Source organism: Hemicordylus capensis, chromosome 5 (assembly GCF_027244095.1).
Source record: "Hemicordylus capensis ecotype Gifberg chromosome 5, rHemCap1.1.pri, whole genome shotgun sequence".
Lineage (NCBI taxonomy): Eukaryota > Metazoa > Chordata > Lepidosauria > Squamata > Cordylidae > Hemicordylus > Hemicordylus capensis.
Window position 1 is genome coordinate 185,729,323 of NC_069661.1, and position 17,714 is coordinate 185,747,036.

Genomic DNA, 17,714 nt, shown 5'->3' on the forward strand with positions numbered 1-17,714 from the left:
AGCCTCTCAGCTGAGTTCCAAATGGCCTGTGTGGGCACCTTGCAGCTGAAGTGCCTCAACAAGCCATTCGGAATGTAAATGGCCACCTCTGCACCTCTCTGTTACGGGCCCCCTACCTCTCTAGCGGCAGGCCCTGCTAGCGGGTGGAACATTGCCAGTTAGTTGTCTGTCCCTCCCATTATGCTTTTTAAAATTTAAATTCTGTTGACATGCAGTTCTGGTTTTCCAGACTTCTGCAGCATTCCTCCTTCTGCTGAGCCTTCTCTGACTCCCATGGAACTTGGAATAGGATGCTGGTGTTGGTTCAGAGAGTTCGCTGGTCAGAGGTGCCTTTGGGTTTTTTAAAAAAAGAAACAAATGTTTGATGTGGCTTTGAATGTCTCCTGCTTCTCTGTACATTGTTGCTGATTGTTAATTATTCAGTTCCTGAAATAACTTTCTCCTACCTGCAAAACAGAAGTCTCGGGGGTCCCAATCAGACCAGGATCATGGTGTAGGAGGAGAGGAAATCTTAACCCATTGCTCCTACAGAGGTCTGGATTGCGACCCCCTACCTGTTATTTACATTGGAAAGAAAACCACATGGAGCATGATTAACATCATTATAGTTTGGTTTTAAAAGCCCATGACTTCTGATCCTTTCCTCAAGGCTAGATGACACCACCACCTTATCAGTCTTTCAGAAATTGGAAGACAGTTGCGGTGACCTACTTTACTCTTTCTCGCAACTTAAAATCTGCAATTTCAAATCTTCAAATTATCTTTGCTCGCTTTGCTGCGGAGTCTTCCCAGCTTGGTTGATAATTTAGATATTTTTCTTTTGCCCAACTGTACCATTGCCACCGTATGGCGCAGTGGGGAAATGATTTGACTAGCAAACCAGTAGTTGCCAGTTCAAATCCCTGTTGGTATGTTTCCCAGATGGGAAACACCTATATCAGACAGCAGTGATATAGAAAGATGCTGAAAGGCATCATCTCATACTGTGCGGGAGATGGCAATGGTAAACCCCTCCTGTATTCTATCAAAGACAACCACAGGGCTCTGTGGTCGCCAGGAATCAACACCGACTGGACGGCACACTTTACTTTACCATTGCTATAGATTACAATATATGTCTTTCCATGGGATATTCATCGTCATTCCTCACAAGGAGTAACTCGTACATGTTCATGTTATTGCCAGTCAGGAGAAAAAAACCTCTTACTTAAATTATTTTCATGCTATTCCTATGCAAAGTGGATGGGGTGAGTAATATTGCATAGACAGTTTAATTATACATTTTGTTTCAAAAGGTCACACAAAGATGAAATATCCTCTTTTCTTTCACCTCTTTCTTTGAAACAGCCTTTCACAGTACAGTGATGAAAATATGATGGATCCTTATAACCTGGCCATTTGTTTTGGCCCGACACTGATGCCTGTTCCAGACATTCAAGAACAGGTGTCGTGCCAGGCTCATGTGAATGAAATAATCAAAACTATTATCATTCATCATGAGACCATCTTCCCCGATGCTAAGGAACTTGACGGCCCAGTTTATGAAAAATGTATGGCTGGTGATGACTACTGGTAAGTTAAATGACACGCCAGTCTTTTTGCAAGTTGACTCAATTATATATAAATGACTATCAGGTTATGAAAGATTCCCTTTTCTCACCACCATACCCCATCAAAACGAACACTACAAATGCTTCTAACCCTGTTTCAGCCAGTCAAATAAATGCCTGGCCATGTTTGTGTCTAAAGCATTTCTACAAATGAAGGGGTTAGTTCTACAGGAAAGGGCAATTTATATAGCAAGCCACATGTTATGTAAAATGAAAGGGAAAAGAACTGTTCTATCAGGCTTTGGAGTTCTAGGAAGCTGCTTTTGTTTTTTTAAATGGCTCTCTGGTGATGTTTCGCATGGATGTTTGTAACGAAGAACATATACAGTAATTTCTTGTGAAACCTTTCCTCCATCTTCATATGAGTAAAGCACTGCCCACATTACTTCAAATGCATACCAATAGTCTGTTATCAAGCTAAAAATGAAGCTGCCTATTGGAAAGAGAAATAAATATACCATGGCCAGTGGATTATCTGACATCTAGATTTTTGAAATGCTTTAACTGTTTAAGATGGCACCAGTATCTTGTCCTAAATGAAAATGTGATGTGGTATATTCAGAAGCAGCAGGTTACAACAAAATCTTACTGTATTTTTAAATGATTCAAGTATGCATCTCTACAATATTAAGGCATATTTATCTCTGCAGTGATAGCCCTTATAGTGAACATGGTACATTAGAAGAAGTGGATCTTGATGCCAGTACAGAACCACACACCAGTGAAGATGGTATGCCCTTTTTTGGCTGTTTGTATGATGACCTTATTTGTCTCTCAGATTACGTTTATAGGTGATTCATAGAGGAAATACTGTGTTCCTCGTTACCTCTCATATTATGTGAAGGATTTCTGGCATAATGTTCTTAATTCAAGTTTTTTAGATACAATTTTTGTTTTTAACACTCATCCATCTGCCATTGGCCAGCTGTTTCCTTGCTTCTTTCCTGGTTAATACAGTTACAGGAAGGTCAAATGACACTTTTTGCGCTCATCAGCACAAATTATTTTCTGGTGTAGTTTTACTTTGTAAGTGTCACCTTAAAACCCTGTTGTGTACTGCAGGGTATTCTACATGGCTAAGTACATTTTATTGCATTTTGGGGTAGGGGCGGCGGGGGGCAGGGCAGGGAGAAGAAGAATCCAACAGATTATTATTGTTTTCATTTATTTAAAAAATGTATATATGTTTTTCAACAAGTTCTCAAAGCAATTTATATAGCAAAAAGTTATGGGGAAATGGTTCTCTCCTCTGCAAAGACCTCACAGTCTAAAATGAGACACAATGGAGACACAAGCAAACAGCCATTGGAGAGATGCTACGCTGGGATTGAATAGGGACAGTTGCTCTTCCCCTGCTAATAAGAGAGCCATAACTTTAAAAAGGACCTCTTTGACCAACTAGAGGGTTATAAGGTGCCTCATTAGCATAGATCAGCCGCCTTCCAAGAGGAACTTCACCCTCAGTTAACAGACCACCAGATCCATTTTATCTGATGTAGCTGGGCTCTCGTCTGTGAACGCTCATGTTGCATTAAGAGTATTGAAAATGTTTTCTGTTGTCTGAGCAATGTAAATCATTCAGAGCAATTTCACTCTACTGCATGGCTTAATAAATGAGCCCTTTCTCACGATTGATGAGAAGGGCTTGAAGGGGCGAGGGGAAGAAGCCTCGAAAACCTTACCTCCCCAGCAGACGTTCCTTTCCTTGTTGCTGGGCAGGTAGCAGGGAGGTTTGGCGGCCAGGAGGCCCTCAAAACTCCCATAATGCACCACACAAGTGTGCGGTGCATTATGGGGATTCTCTGAACTTGCTGGGAGTCTGTGGGGGTGTGTGTGCCACACAGAGCCAACACACGAACATTTGGCCCGGTGAATGGCACGTATGTGCCCTTAACTCAGGCTAACAGCCAGGGCTCCCAGCAGTTCTCACATGCAGACAGAACCAGACTGGGCTTCCCTAGCCCACTTTTGCCTTCATGTGAGAACAGCCTCAATGACTGTTGATGAGGTGCAGCGTCAACCTTTTCTCAGATACATACAATCCAGTGTTCGGCAGCCTTAAGTAAGCACAGCAAAATTATCAGGACAAGGGATACAAAGGTACAAAGGTAGTACATGTGTTGCCTTGCTCCCAAGTTCTACCCATTTGTTTTGTTGCGGCTGATCCAGGGTGAATGTTTGCAGTGTCCATGTTTAGTTATGGTTTTTGACATTGCACTCATGCAGCAATTATGTCTTATCCTAAGCAATGATTTGCTAGTGTAGCAAGATCAAACTCTTAAGCTCTTTCTCTTTCACTAACTCTCTTGGCATGTTAAGTGAATGAATTCTGCTTACTTGTTTCGAAAGCTTGAGGTGCTTGTAAAATACTGAGGTTGTTCCCATGAGCAGCTCTACCTGGACCAGCACATCTCTACCCAGGAAGAGCTGGTCATTAGAACTGCCGGGATTGGTCCCAATCTCTTATCCGTGCTGGTGCTTATCCGCCAGATAACATGGACTTTTTACCCAGGCTAAAAGTAAAGTAGAAGAGTTCATGCACAGCCTTCTACCTCACTGCCTGGTTGTGCGGATGCTCGGGCTGCCGGTAGCCCAAGTGTCCATAGAGCTGGGCAAAGGAGTGGCCAGACAGGTGGAAGTTCCTCAATCCACCGCACAGCTTGCACAGTGCATTGTTGGCTTCCTCATCTCTCCCTTGCCATGCTGCATGCTGCCCTGGCACTCATGTGGGCACACGGGTGGCAGAGCTCTGGTTGGGCTCCAGATCATGTGGGGTGAAAGCAGTAGGCTCCTGCCTTGCCCCCCAGCCCTCAGCAGGACAGTAATTTTGGTCATGTGAGAAACCTTATCATCATTGTAGACCTTGGATTTGGCTTTTTAGAAGACCTACTTTACAATATCCCCATTGTATTGCCGAGTTGTGGGATCCTCAGGGACTTATTTTCTGGTGGCTTATTTTCTGGATTACAGAAATGAGGGGGAATTGACGGAAATCACCTCTCCCTATTGCAAACACAAAATGTTTTTTCATGTGTACAACATCAACCTGTATGTCAGCCATGAATTCTGGAAACTTAACATTTTTTCATGTGAATTCTGGAAGTTTCCGGAAGGAATGGAGGGCTGCTGCTCCTGGAGTGGTGACATGCCACTACGTTGCTAACCATTTAATTTTACTCTGAAGCAGAAAGCAAAATATTTTGCTGGGAAGTGATCCCAGCAACACATACACTTCACAGGACCGTCAGAAAACTGGTCCAAGAATGAGATGATGCATATTTCTTCAGCAGCCTCCAAAGCATTTTAGAATGTGTTTTGCTCTAGTTAGATACAAATAAAATAGGATACTATATCCGTTTCCAGAGGAAATCGGAGAGAATTTCCTGAGGAAGCACAAAACAGATGGATAATTGCTGATGTAGAATTTTCACCAAAAAAAAATTAATATTGTTATTGGCATAGTCTGCTGTCTTCTGTATATACAGATGGAAGGAAATAGAAACTAGTCAAGAAAGTTGATTGTAATCAAAAAGGGGGCTGAGATTGAGTTATTCTGTTTTCCTATAGAGATATTGACTCCAAATCATGAGGCCTCTTTTGTCAAGTCTCTGTTAAAGGCTATTATAATTTGACGCTAGAATAATTTGAATTTGTACTTAAATGTGATCTTTGTAAAATAGCTTCTTCCAGAGCCTTTGTTCCATGCATAAACATTGTAAACAGCACTGCAAAACCCCATGCAAAGATACTAGTTTTCCATGTGCCATTCCTAGTCTGAGGCCATTCCATTCCATGTGCTTTTTTACAGATCCTTTTTTTACAGATCTTTATCCCCACACTGGTCATTTACTCTCCAGTAAGGGTCTGGACAAGAGCTCCACAATTCCTAAGGCAACTAGTTTTATGCCTCCTGAATTTTTATAGATGGACAATACATCCCTTCCAGATTATTTTTTTCACTTTTGCAGCTCATTTCAGAAAACTGTTTTTTCAGGTCTAATGTCTTATGGCTTGTATTTCTGTCACAGAATGTGAACCAATCGAAGCTATTGCCAAGTTTGACTATGTCGGAAGATCTGCCCGTGAGCTCTCCTTTAAAAAAGGAGCCTCTCTGCTTTTATATCATCGAGCGTCTGATGACTGGTGGGAAGGAAGACATAATGGAATTGACGGCCTTGTTCCTCACCAATACATCGTGGTTCAAGATATGTAAGCAACAGCTAAATAAAATGCCTGAGCAGCTGACCTTTGCCAAATCAGATCAGTCTAATCCAGCACTGTCCACTGATTGGTGGCCACAAGTTCTGAAGCTGCGGGGAAGGCCCAGGTTGTTACAGTGGGGCACAGGACACCCAACAGAAGATGGAAGTGATTGGGGATCCTGGGTCTCTAATAACACTTTGCATTTGTATAGCACTTTTGAGAGTTCAAAGTGTTTTATATGTATTCTTGCTTTCCTTACAAGAAGCCAGTAAGGTAATTAACTATTATATTATTACTCTCTGTATTGCAGCTAGGGCTGAGAGGGAGTGGGTTGCTTCATGCCATTTATTGAATTCATAACAGAGGTGGAATTCAAATCATAGAAGTCCTGATTCATAGCTCAACCTCTTAAACCACTACAACTACTCTAGCTCCCAGGATGACCTACTCTGCGTTCTTGTATCTACACTAGGATTATCTGCTGATTCCCAAAGACAAGCAGGAGTTGTGTGTCATTCCCTCTTATGCATGCTCTTTTTCTCCTCCTCTCCTGATTTTTCATAGAACCCCAATCAGGTGTTCTGCTCACAGCAGCTGGAGGAGGAGGAAGGCAGCAAAACCCAACATTGCAGTAATATAGTCATGGTGGAAAATATAAGCTCAAGCCTTTTGAAAGATCAAACTCTATGTCATTTGTAGCCTAAACAAATGTGTCTCCACAGACTGGAGCGCCAGCCTTGCAGTAGCAAACATGGCTTGTCCTCTTTGCTAAGCAGGGTCCACCCTGGTTAGCATTTGAATGAGTGACTACACATGAGCAATATCTGCTGTAAAATATTCCCCTTAGAGGATGAGGCTGTAGTTCAGTCATAGGGCACCTGCTTTGCCTATAGAAGGTCCCACATTCAATCCCTGGTATCTCCAGGTAGGGCTTGTCAAGACCCCTGCCTGAAACCTTGAAGAAGCTCCTGCCAGTCAGTGTAGACAATATTGAACTAGATGGTCTGACTCAATATAAAACAGCTTATGTGTTCCTTATGTGTTCCATAAATTATTAGACAACACTTTCTCTGTTATCCGTTTAAGAATTATGTTCAAATAAAAATAGAGAGCTTCATCTTTTAACAAAACGTATTTTCTGATGACCTAAAGTACGCACAGTGCTGTAAATGTAATTTGAAAATATATTGTTCTCCTCAGTATCAGTTCTCATTTGGAGTGCAAAATATCTTTTAGTATCATCTACAAAATTGATACCAGAAACCAAATTCTAAAATGTAGGCCCTGTGGGGACATTCCTTTGTCCACAGAGAGTCCTAATTTTTCAGTAGCAGTCTTCATACTGACCAATATTTGATAATACATCATAGTAGTTTTCAGTGAGAGGGACGCAGCTGGAAATAAAAGGCAAAAACAAGGAAGTCGTTTTTTTAAATCAAGAGTGCTATGTATTATCTTTCTATTCTTTTCCCCCTAAGCCTTTTCACCATTGTCTTTTTACCATTTGTATATTTCAGTGATAAAATAAGAAATATTGTTTAAAAAGCAAATAAGCTACTGTTATTTCCATCAGAATTATGTGAGTTTCTAGAGAACAATATTGTCATCTGTGTTTTCTGTTCCAGGGATGATACATTCTCGGATACATTGAGCCAAAAAGCAGATAGTGAAGCCAGCAGTGGGCCAGTAACGGAAGACAAGTCTTCATCTAAGGATATGAATTCACCAACAGATCGTCCTGATGTATATTTAGGAAGGTAAATACTGCTAAATACCAAGTTATTATATTTCTTTTCCTCAGCACCAGCATTCATATAGTGCTTAAGTACTTCACATACATGATGCTTGCAGTAATTCCTGCAACAACCTTGTATGATAGATCAGTTTATTGAAGGTGTTTTGATCCTGAAAAGAAGATTGGCTTGCCTAAGGCTGAGGTAACATTTGAAGAGGTGATTTACATCACAGCTCCCACTCCTACTACTGCATCTCACCAGGAAATTATTTTGTCATGTAGTGACAGGAATTCTCTCTGTCTCTGCAGGCAACGCAAGAGATCTGAACTCCCACTTCCTGGTAGACCACGTCCTGGCAGGACTAGTGATGGCCACTGTCCGGTTCATCCACCACACACCCTTGCCAACTCATCACTGGAGTTAGGTTCCCCCAGCATGGCAAGCCACAGCTCTTCTCGAGCTGTCCTTCAAAACCGCAGCCTCAATACAGACAGCCCGGAAAGAAGATGTAGACCAGGCCATGGCAGCCTCACTAATATTAGTAGGCATGAATCACTGAAGAAAATTGACAGCCCTCCAATTAGAAGATCTACATCATCTGGCCAATACCCAGTTTTCAATGACCACAAACCACTTGACCCAGAGTCAATTGCTCAGGTGTGTCTTGTTTGTTAATATATGAACTGTTGCTTTCTCAAGTAAGGTGATGTTCACGTGAGAGGCATCTGCAATAGATGATAGCTAGCCCATATAAAGGTTTGTTTATTTATTTTCTTTTTTTTTTAATCCCCAACTTTATTAGAATAAAATTTACAGTGCAGAACAAAATTAATCCAAACATAAACAGCAAAACATCATACGACAAACCCCAATTCATCTATCCATCCACATTCTAATATTATCTGGGGTAAGAAGACAAACATCATTCTCTCAATTGGTATAAAGAATGAAATCTGACCATATTATTATTATTATTATTATTAATAATAATAATAATTCAATTTCTATACCGCCCTTCCAAAAATGGCTCATATTACTTAAAAAGAGTTATTTGCAGTCTGGTTTGAACAGGACTAAATAATATGGGTTAACTTTTCTGAAATCGTTGTATGCCATAGATGCTTATACCATATATCCATCGAGATGGTTTGATTTTTCCACTCTTTGGCTATAACTAATCTGGCAGCAGTTACCATAAACACCACTGATTTTTTTGATGACATCTGTATTGACCCCAGAAAATATATTTACTAATGCCAGCTGGGAGTATAATCCTATTTTTTTATTTGTGATCTTGCTCATCTCTGTGAATACTTCTGACCAAAAGTGTAAGACCCTGGGTCAGGTCCACCAAAGATGGAAATAGGTTCCCTTCATCCCACAACCACTCCAGCAAAGCAGGGAACAGTCTTTATGAATGTGTGCTAATTTTACTGGTGTCATGTACCATCGATGAAAAACTTTGAGAAAGTTCTCCTTAATTTGGGCTGTGGAGGGAGTAACTGGCTTGCATTTCCAAATGTTCAACCACTCCTGGTCTTTGATTTCCTGTTAGAAGTTATTTCCCCAAGATACTTTGAGGTCAGGTAAAGGGTTAAGTGTGTGGTTTATAATCATCTCATATAATTTTGAAACCACAACTTTAAGGGAGTCCAAGGCTCCCCAAACCAGTACTTCAAATTTTGTTGATTGTCTATTGACTGGAGCTGTTATTGCTGGGGTGGATATAAAGGATCTGCACTGTAAAAGATGTATCCATGTACAGTGCAGAGGACCCAGAATTTTCCCTATAGCCTCTAGGTTGATGGGGTTTCTATGCTAATAAAAGTTACTCAATCTAGCAACTTCCAAATCAGTATACTCCAACAGATGTGAACAATCCAACAAATTTAGGGTCAACAAAAAATTTGAATAAAAGGTGAATAAGGGGGCACCAAACTCTTATACCATTTTGCCCAACTCTTAAAAGTGGCACTCTTAAAAGGTTTATCATACCAGCTTGTATTCCAGTTTATACTATTAGCAGTAGTGACCAGTGAATGCCACTACAAGGGGTGTGGTGAGGGCAGGGGAAATATTACAATTTTAAATGGAGACAAACTTACCCACCTGTACCTAAAATGCTCTGTGGGGTAGAGGCACCCAAACTGGCATCCTGTGGGCAGATTCCCCTGCCCCCACTGCTCAGTTGGCCTCCGGGCATGCATGGAGACCATTTGAGGGGTTGAGGATTAAAATGAGAAAATCCCATTGCTAGAGAGGAAGGACAGACCATAGACAGGAAGCACCTAGAATAATACAGAGACTGCTGTTTCCAGAAACTCCAATGAGACAGCTGTGCTGTGATTAGTCTACATCTGAGAGAGAGAGCACACAGCTGTTCCATTGTCTTAAATAAGTCAAATTTTCTGCATTACTAAATATAATGTTTTTACCATGGGGAAAGTACCACTCACTAGTAAAGAATGGTAGGGATGCGCCAGAACCAGCCAAACCGGTTCAGGTGCCCGCATCTGAACCATTTTGGCAGGACGGGGATCAGTTCCTTTAAAAAACAGGAAAGCAGGTCCTTACCTGCTCTTACGTGCCCACCCCCCCCCCCGCTTTTCCAGGCACGGTGCTCACTTTCCAGAAGGTTGCGCGCAGCTGCAGCGCTGCTCCCAGCTGCCTGTGCATGTATGTAGGCACGCACATGCCTACCATGCAGTGGCCATGCGTGTCCCAATGCCACGCAGTGTCTGCTGGGAACAGTGCTACAACTGCACACAGCCTTTTTGACAGGAGCGCTGCACCCAGAAAAGCGGTGGGGCAGCAAAGGAGCAGGTAAGGACCTGCTTACCTGGTTTTTAAAGGAACCGATCCCCGTCCCACCTGCGGCTGCCTGTTCCAATTCAGAAACATCCCTAATGGATGGCAGCAGTGTTCTCACTGGATGGCAGAGTCAGGTGAATCCTCAAGTGAGTGAACAAAATGTGATAATTGTGGACTAAATACCCATCTGGATTTGTCCTCTCACTCTGCATTGCATATCATTTTGTGTGTGCGTAAATATGATTGTTTTTTCTTTTTTCTCTCTCTTCTCTATCCACTGGCTTTCCTTTTCTTATTGTAATACTTTTTTTTTTTAAGTATTTCTTATGTCCAAAAGCATGTACTCTATTGTTTCTGCTTATCTCTATGCTTTAATTTCTCTTCAGACATCTGCAAGAGTCCTGCAATTCTGGTGTCAATCATTTGCTTAGACCAAAGACTAAATCTTTTGTTTCATGCCTCCATCCACTTACTTTGGTGTTATTTTTGAAAATTTGTTGTCCACACATATTCATTCATATTCATTCAGTCTAGTCCCTCAAATGAATCACCTCAAGACATTTTCACATGCCTTTTCTGATTAATTAGATTTTTTAAATTCAGTTGCCTACATCTGGACTAGTGTTGCAGTAGCACAGGGATGTAGCACAAAAAACATCTGTTCAAGGCTAGTTCGTATACCAGCAGAAAATGTTAACACATTGCGCATCTTGCATGTGTCCCTGAATGCGTCCTCCAGTGGTGGTTGCACAACCATGGCGGAGCACTGGGAGTTTGCACAGCTCCCCAAACTTCTTAATTGGGTACAACTTGACTCGTTGCATAAGTGCAACATTAGTTTGGATGTCAGCCAGTGTATCCACTCCTCCATCGTCTTTCCATTTCTTTACATGTATGTTTATTTAGATTTAAGTGTGCAGGTAAGATTCTATTTTTATTTTATGTTCTTTCTGACTGTATATGTGTGTATTACATAGTGCTATGTTTTTCTCTAGGTACCTAACAGATCATTTGTTATTTCTAGGATGGCAAAGAAAATGGGGAATAAGACCTTAGAGGACTGATAGGAGTTTGTTTCTCCTTTGTGCTGCTGTCTGCACATTTATTTTATTTAGTTTTTTAAAATTACTAGCCATCTTCGAATGCCAATGAAAAAAGCCATCTCTCAACTTGGCACCTGAAGAAGTACAAACTGGGGGCCAAGCAAGTCTCCAGTAGAAGGGCATTCAACCATGTCAACGCCACCATTGAGAAGGGCCTGCTCCTGGTACATGCCCACCATATCTCTGATGGCAAGGACACCTGAAGCAGGGCCTCTGATGATAATCCGAGCAGTGATGCAGCACATATAAGAGTAGGCAGTCCTTAAGATGCCAACCTATTTAGAGCTTTAAAGGTTAAAAACAGCACCTTAAATTGAGCCTGGTAAAATAGGTAACCATAAATATCTTCCACTTAACCTTTTTTATTCTATACACCAACCCAGTGCTTCCATTCCCCTCCCCGACCCGGTCTGACATCTTGGTTGTATTCCTTGTTGAAAATGTCTTTAAGCAAACAGCTTCAACATGGTCTCAGTAGCCATACTGCCATACACCTAGCAAATCTGATTTTCCAAAGCCTTGTATGTCACATAAAAGGCATCTACAAGATGCTGTGTGGTAAGCAAATTGAATCTGTTTGTAAATTGTGTGCAACCAACAAATAACAATATTTGCCCCTTTTACATACAGTTGTATCCAAAGAAAGTGAATCCTGGCTAAACACCATTATAATCAATCAGACAAATTAGTTGTTGATTTCAGTGGTGCTTAGTCAGGATTCAGTTTCTTTGCATATGGGTGGCCAGAACCTCAGGGGTATACTCGTGAGTCAAATGGGCCGTAACCCAAAATTTGGCTTTTAAAAAGCCAAATCTGGCAACAGAGCAGTGACTACCCTCAGCATTATATACATGGATTCCCAGCATAAGCAGACTCACGAAGGATAAAATATGTTGTTTTTTTAAGTTATCTGGATAGGCCAACTTTGACTAGAGCCTAGGTATTGTGCTTCAGACAAGCAGGAAACACCTGGTATTGTTCTTGTTCAGCCTGTTTGCTCTTCGCTGTTGCTAAATAGCTACCACTCATAAGGGCCATTCACACAACCTACTGGGTAGGCAGTGTGAAGGCTTCGCAAACCTTGAAGGCTTCCCCCACAAACGATCATTCTCTGGATTGCAGGGAGTGTGTGGAGTATGCTCCCACTTGATCCGTGCTGCTCCGGACAGCGTGGAGCAGGGCAGATCTCTCTGAGGCCCGGACTTGTTATCCTGGCCTCCGGGTATCCCACCGTGCACCAAGCAACAGCCTTCTCACCACTCCCCATAACCCCAACTCATTCTCCTCTTTTCAAAACCACTTCCTCAACAAAGCTGATCTTCAGCAAGCATGGGCTTGGCATTTTTGGCCTGCCTGCTGCCATTTCTCTCTTTCTCTCTTCACAACTCCTACGTTAAAGCCCTATCCTTCTTTCAGCCTTTTCTGTCCCACTTCCCTACGTTTGGGGGCTGTGGCTGCTCTGCAAAGTGCCAGCCACATTGCAAAATTGTCATGTTGGTTTTAGAAAGAAGAAAAGGAATTAATCCTCAATCTGAAGCTTCTGCCATAAATGTTTAAGGCTGCAAATATGAACTGGTTTAACCATTAATTGGCAAGCACTTGTCATAACCAGTAGGGCTGTAATAAGCGGATAATGTTTAGTTTTTTTGAGGCTACGTTTTAACTGTTTAAATTTATAATAGTTTTTCCTTAAAAGGTGGGGGGGGAGCTCAAAGCAGTGTAGTAAGTATAAATCCAATCATACTGACTGTAATCAGGTATGAAAAAGAAAATAATAAAATAATTCATTATATAGTAAACTCACTCATGTTATAAGGAAAGGTCATCTTATACTTCCTCCAGATCTCGAGTATTGAGATTTTGGTAATATGCAAATACATTTTCGTGTAACTGATTAATCAGGTATATCATATGATTAATCAATTACTGTTCAAATTATTCACAACTAACTTTCACCATTAGTTAAATGCGACTTGGTTCTATCCAGAACATAAGAACAGCCCTTTTGGATCAGGCCCAATGCCTATCTAGTCCAGCATCCTGTTTCACACAGTGGCCCTCCAGATGCCACTGGGAAGCCCACAGGCAAAAGAGCTGATAGCATGCCCTCTCTCCTGCTATTGTTCCCCTGCAACTGGTATTTTGAGGTGTCTTGCCTCTCAGGCTGGAGGTGGCCTATAGTCCTCAGACTAGTAGCACTGATAAACTTCATAAGAACTAAGTTTAACCAGATTGGGGATAAAATGAATTCCAGTCCATAAACATTATATAGTTATTTGTAGAAGTATTTCCATTCCTAAATAACACTGGTGCTCCTTTTTTATTATTATTAGAAATAAACACACACAGTAGACAAATAGGTGTGTTTGTGTGTGAGTGTGTAATATTAAAAGCACATGTTCCATTTTTCCATTACAGCTGCTTGATGTAACTGCAGTATTGCAGTGCAGTGCTTGAATGTCTCCCATGCTATCTTTGGTATTCAGTCTTAATTTTCAGCAAGCTTGTGTCTTCTTCCAAACAGGATATTGAAGAAACAATGAACACAGCTCTGAATGAACTCCGGGAACTGGAACGTCAGAGTTCTGCAAAACACGCACCGGATGTAGTGCTGGATACTTTGGAACAAATAAAAAACTCTCCTTCCAGCACCACCTCAACAGAATCATTGAGTCCTCTTCACAATGTCATGTTAAGAAGCACTGAGCCTCAGATTCGGCGTAGCACTAGCTCTTCCAGTGATACCATGAGTACCTTCAAGCCCATGGTGGCACCCAGAATGGGAGTGCAGCTGAAGCCACCTGCACTGAGGCCAAAACCCATAGTTCTTCCAAAAACAAACCCAAGCATAGGCCCTTCCTCTCCTTCCCAAAATCCAGCAGATAAGTCTTGCACGATGTAAAATACAATAAACCATGTAACCAAGCACAGAGTGAACTACCAAAAGAATGGATCACTGATAGATGTCTGGGTTCCATAACACAATTAGTTTGTGTTGATAATGGCAGAGGTTTTGTTTTTAACGTAATATCTCAATCTACCTACATTAACACGGGCATTTAAGATGGATTCAAGTTTAAACTGGACAATTCAGTGTGTCATTTTAAAACAGGAACACATACTTTTACTTGAAACTTCCACACTGCACCTTTTCTAATAAAAGTACCACAGGTCACAGCCAGCATCCCATGTAGTTCAGTCATTTACCTTGACTAGTTTTTAGTCTTCGCAAGGAATTCTTATTAATGGTTATTTGAAAGTTATTCTTTAATGGATCTGTTTACTTCTGGTTTGGGCTTCAATATGGTTCAGATTTTTATAAGGGCTGCAAGATGACATATGAGAATCAAATAAGTGGCCTATATGGTGTGGACAGGTAAAGTGGAATCACCCTGGTGTTTTTTTTCCAAATTCTTGGTATGTGTGTTGGCAGTGTTAGTATGGCCCATTGACTGAATATGGCTAAAGAATTCTTTTCTCACACTGATGTAGATGGCAGCTCTCCAAGGTGAAAGCCTTTGTCAGGAAGATATGGAGCAGTTTCTAGAACGCTGCACTCAGGCTTGTTGCACTGCAATAAAGCTAGATTTTTTTACTCACAAATTCTTTCAGATATTTCTCACCAATAATTCACTACAAAATTGTTTACAATTTTAGAAGCCTGTTGCTTGGACATCTCTGCAGATAGAAAATCTTTAATGATGACTTTTAACAAAACATTCCTTGGGCTTTTTTGTTTGAAGTGTGAAAGAAAATGAGTAAGATTGTAAAGCCTACAATTTGAAGCTGCTGTATCCTCTAGTTATGAAACACAACGTATGTAAAAGAAAGTGTGCAGTTGCTTGAGTTTGTTTATTAAAATGAATAATCTATTTCTTAACTGGAATGGCTCCTGTTGAGACAAGAGGTTGCGCACGGAGCAAAGATGTTATTTTATACTATAAAATCTGAATAAAATGTATCAGAACCACTTTTTTTTTCAAATGTCAGTACCTTTTTTGATGTGTATGTGTGAGTGAAATCGAGCTACGTAATGCTTCATTTTGAGAATCTTAGCTGCTGCTATTAAATATGAACTAACTCTACAACTGTTTTGCACAAACTAACACTAAGCCATGTCATTTCTGTGAATGTTTTTACAAGGTCACCTTCTCACTCCACAGGATAATTTATCATATGTTATTAATCAAGCAGCCACTTAACTGAAATAATGTATAAGTACAAGTTCTGGAGTATGAACACCTTGAGCAACTGGTTGTGGGGAGGTGCTGGGAGAGATTCTTTGATCTCCACCTTTACTGCAGAACTGGATCCAAATAAGGGATTTCATTTCTCATAGCACTTGGCACATTAGGAACTTGCTGTCCTGAAAGTGGAATGTTTTTATTTGATGCCTTCACACACTGGAATCATAAATGGGAGAAGGGTGGTAGTCTCATGGCATGAATTTTCAGTGTGTAACAGTCTAAGGACATTGTCACCTACTATCCGGACTTGGGACTGATCTAGTCCCACTGCAGATTACTAATTATAGTTAGGAGGATGGGAATGTTGAGTCCCATTAAACTTGGACATGGCAAGTAGCCTTGCAAAGATGTTCACAAAAGTCACTAGGCCACAAAAATATGTATCAGCTTGCCTGCACACCCACAGTAGCTGTGTTTAATTATTCGTGGCCTAAAAGGTGGGGAGAAGGAGATCCATTTTTGTAACATTTCCTTGCCTAGTCTTCCGGAGGCAGTTCTTACCACAAATTACCAGACTAGTGACTATTTACAAGTCTGAATTTGAAACCAAATATGCCAAGCAGAAATGATATGATTCCTTAATTGGGCAACCTAATAAGATAAAAATCCACTTGAACTGCAGTCCTAAGCACAGTTACTAAAAAAATAAGCCCCAATGAGAATAAGGCACCATCAGTGAGACTTCCTCCTTAGTAAGGATGCTTAGGATTGCACTGTACAGGACATCTAGATATAGTGTCCTGAATGTCTGCCATTGAAGACTAAGACAATGAGAAATCTTACATTCACCAAAGCTGCCAATATGTAGAGAAGAGCTCTGTCACACATCTTGACTGCACCCTGGAGACTTAACAAAAAGGTCCTCTTTTACACTGTCCTGAGCTTTTAGCTAATGTGAATTATTGTTAAGTATTGCAATGACTCATACTGGGCTAGGAATTATTGTCTTAACTAGCCTAAGTTTAGGATCTGTGGGACAAACAGCTTTCCTTTAAGTGCAGTTCTAGCCTAGTAATTTTATTAATAGATTATATGGCACACCTGAGGTGGGTGCCCTGTATCTTGAAATTGCATAGGGAAATTGTTTATGTCTCAATAACTGTACTGGCCTCTATATTGCTTATATTAGAAATTGTTTAGTGAAGACAAATATTAGAAACAGTGTGTTTAGTGAATGCTTCCACTTAGAGCATTCACATGAGTTACATGTGTGTAGTTTGATGGTTTATTATAGCTACTTCAAGTATAGTGAATGGGTACCAAGAAAGACTGATACAACTACAGGCACAGTAAAGCATAATGCCTGTGTACCTAATTGAATCAGTATTGTCCTTGACTGTCAAGTTTGATAGATTGCAGTGCTGGTAGCTTCCTGCTTGTTGACTGTTACTTAATTGTGTCAATGTACATCTGTAGTATGTACATGTGAAAGTGCCTTTACATTTTTAGAGGAGCTTTAGCCTTGCTCTTGTACTGTTGCATTTTCATTTCATTTTCTGCTGCTCTTGTACTGCTACATTCTCATTGCATTCCTTCCATTCTCAAAGAACAGGAGAGTTACAATTGCACAGTCCTTAAGGGGAAAAAATGTACTGTTAAGCTGTTGTGACAATGCACTTTTATGTATAGTACTGTACATTTTTGGCATGTACCATTAAAGTCTTCAATATACATTCAGATTTGTTTCTCATAGTGTAACTTTATAATAAAGAAGGATAGTTCTGTCTGTGTCCATTTTGTTTTAATGGTATGTAATTGTCAGTATGCTTTTGCATGCATATCTTTGCAAATGCCTTTTCTCTGCTCTGTAAATAAGATTGGATCTATATTTTTTTGAGCTCTCTCCACTTCCCTGAGTTATGGGGAAATTCTGGGGTGTAGCTTTGCAGGATCAGTCTCCTTTGAAGGAGACAGCACTGGAGTTTTGTGGTTCCTGTTTATTTACAAGTAGACAGGTTGAGCAAATAGCATGCAAGCAGTCACACAGGTAGGAAGTGCTATTCC

General features: G+C 40.8%; 1 protein-coding gene across 4 annotated transcripts in view; it reads left to right on the top strand.

Annotated features, from left to right (window-relative positions):
- Positions 1-17,434, top strand: part of SRGAP1 (SLIT-ROBO Rho GTPase activating protein 1) — a 187,549-nt gene extending 170,115 nt beyond the window's left edge. For all 4 annotated transcript variants that reach the window (XM_053252111.1, XM_053252107.1, XM_053252110.1 and 1 more), the window contains 6 exons: positions 1,348-1,572; positions 2,261-2,340; positions 5,639-5,819; positions 7,439-7,570; positions 7,858-8,206; positions 13,988-17,434. In XM_053252111.1, the coding sequence (XP_053108086.1) occupies positions 1,348-1,572; positions 2,261-2,340; positions 5,639-5,819; positions 7,439-7,570; positions 7,858-8,206; positions 13,988-14,365 (1,345 nt within the window). In that variant the 3' untranslated portion in view covers positions 14,366-17,434. The remainder of the gene's footprint in view (positions 1-1,347; positions 1,573-2,260; positions 2,341-5,638; positions 5,820-7,438; positions 7,571-7,857; positions 8,207-13,987) is intronic.
- The last annotated feature ends 280 nt before the right edge of the window (positions 17,435-17,714 follow it).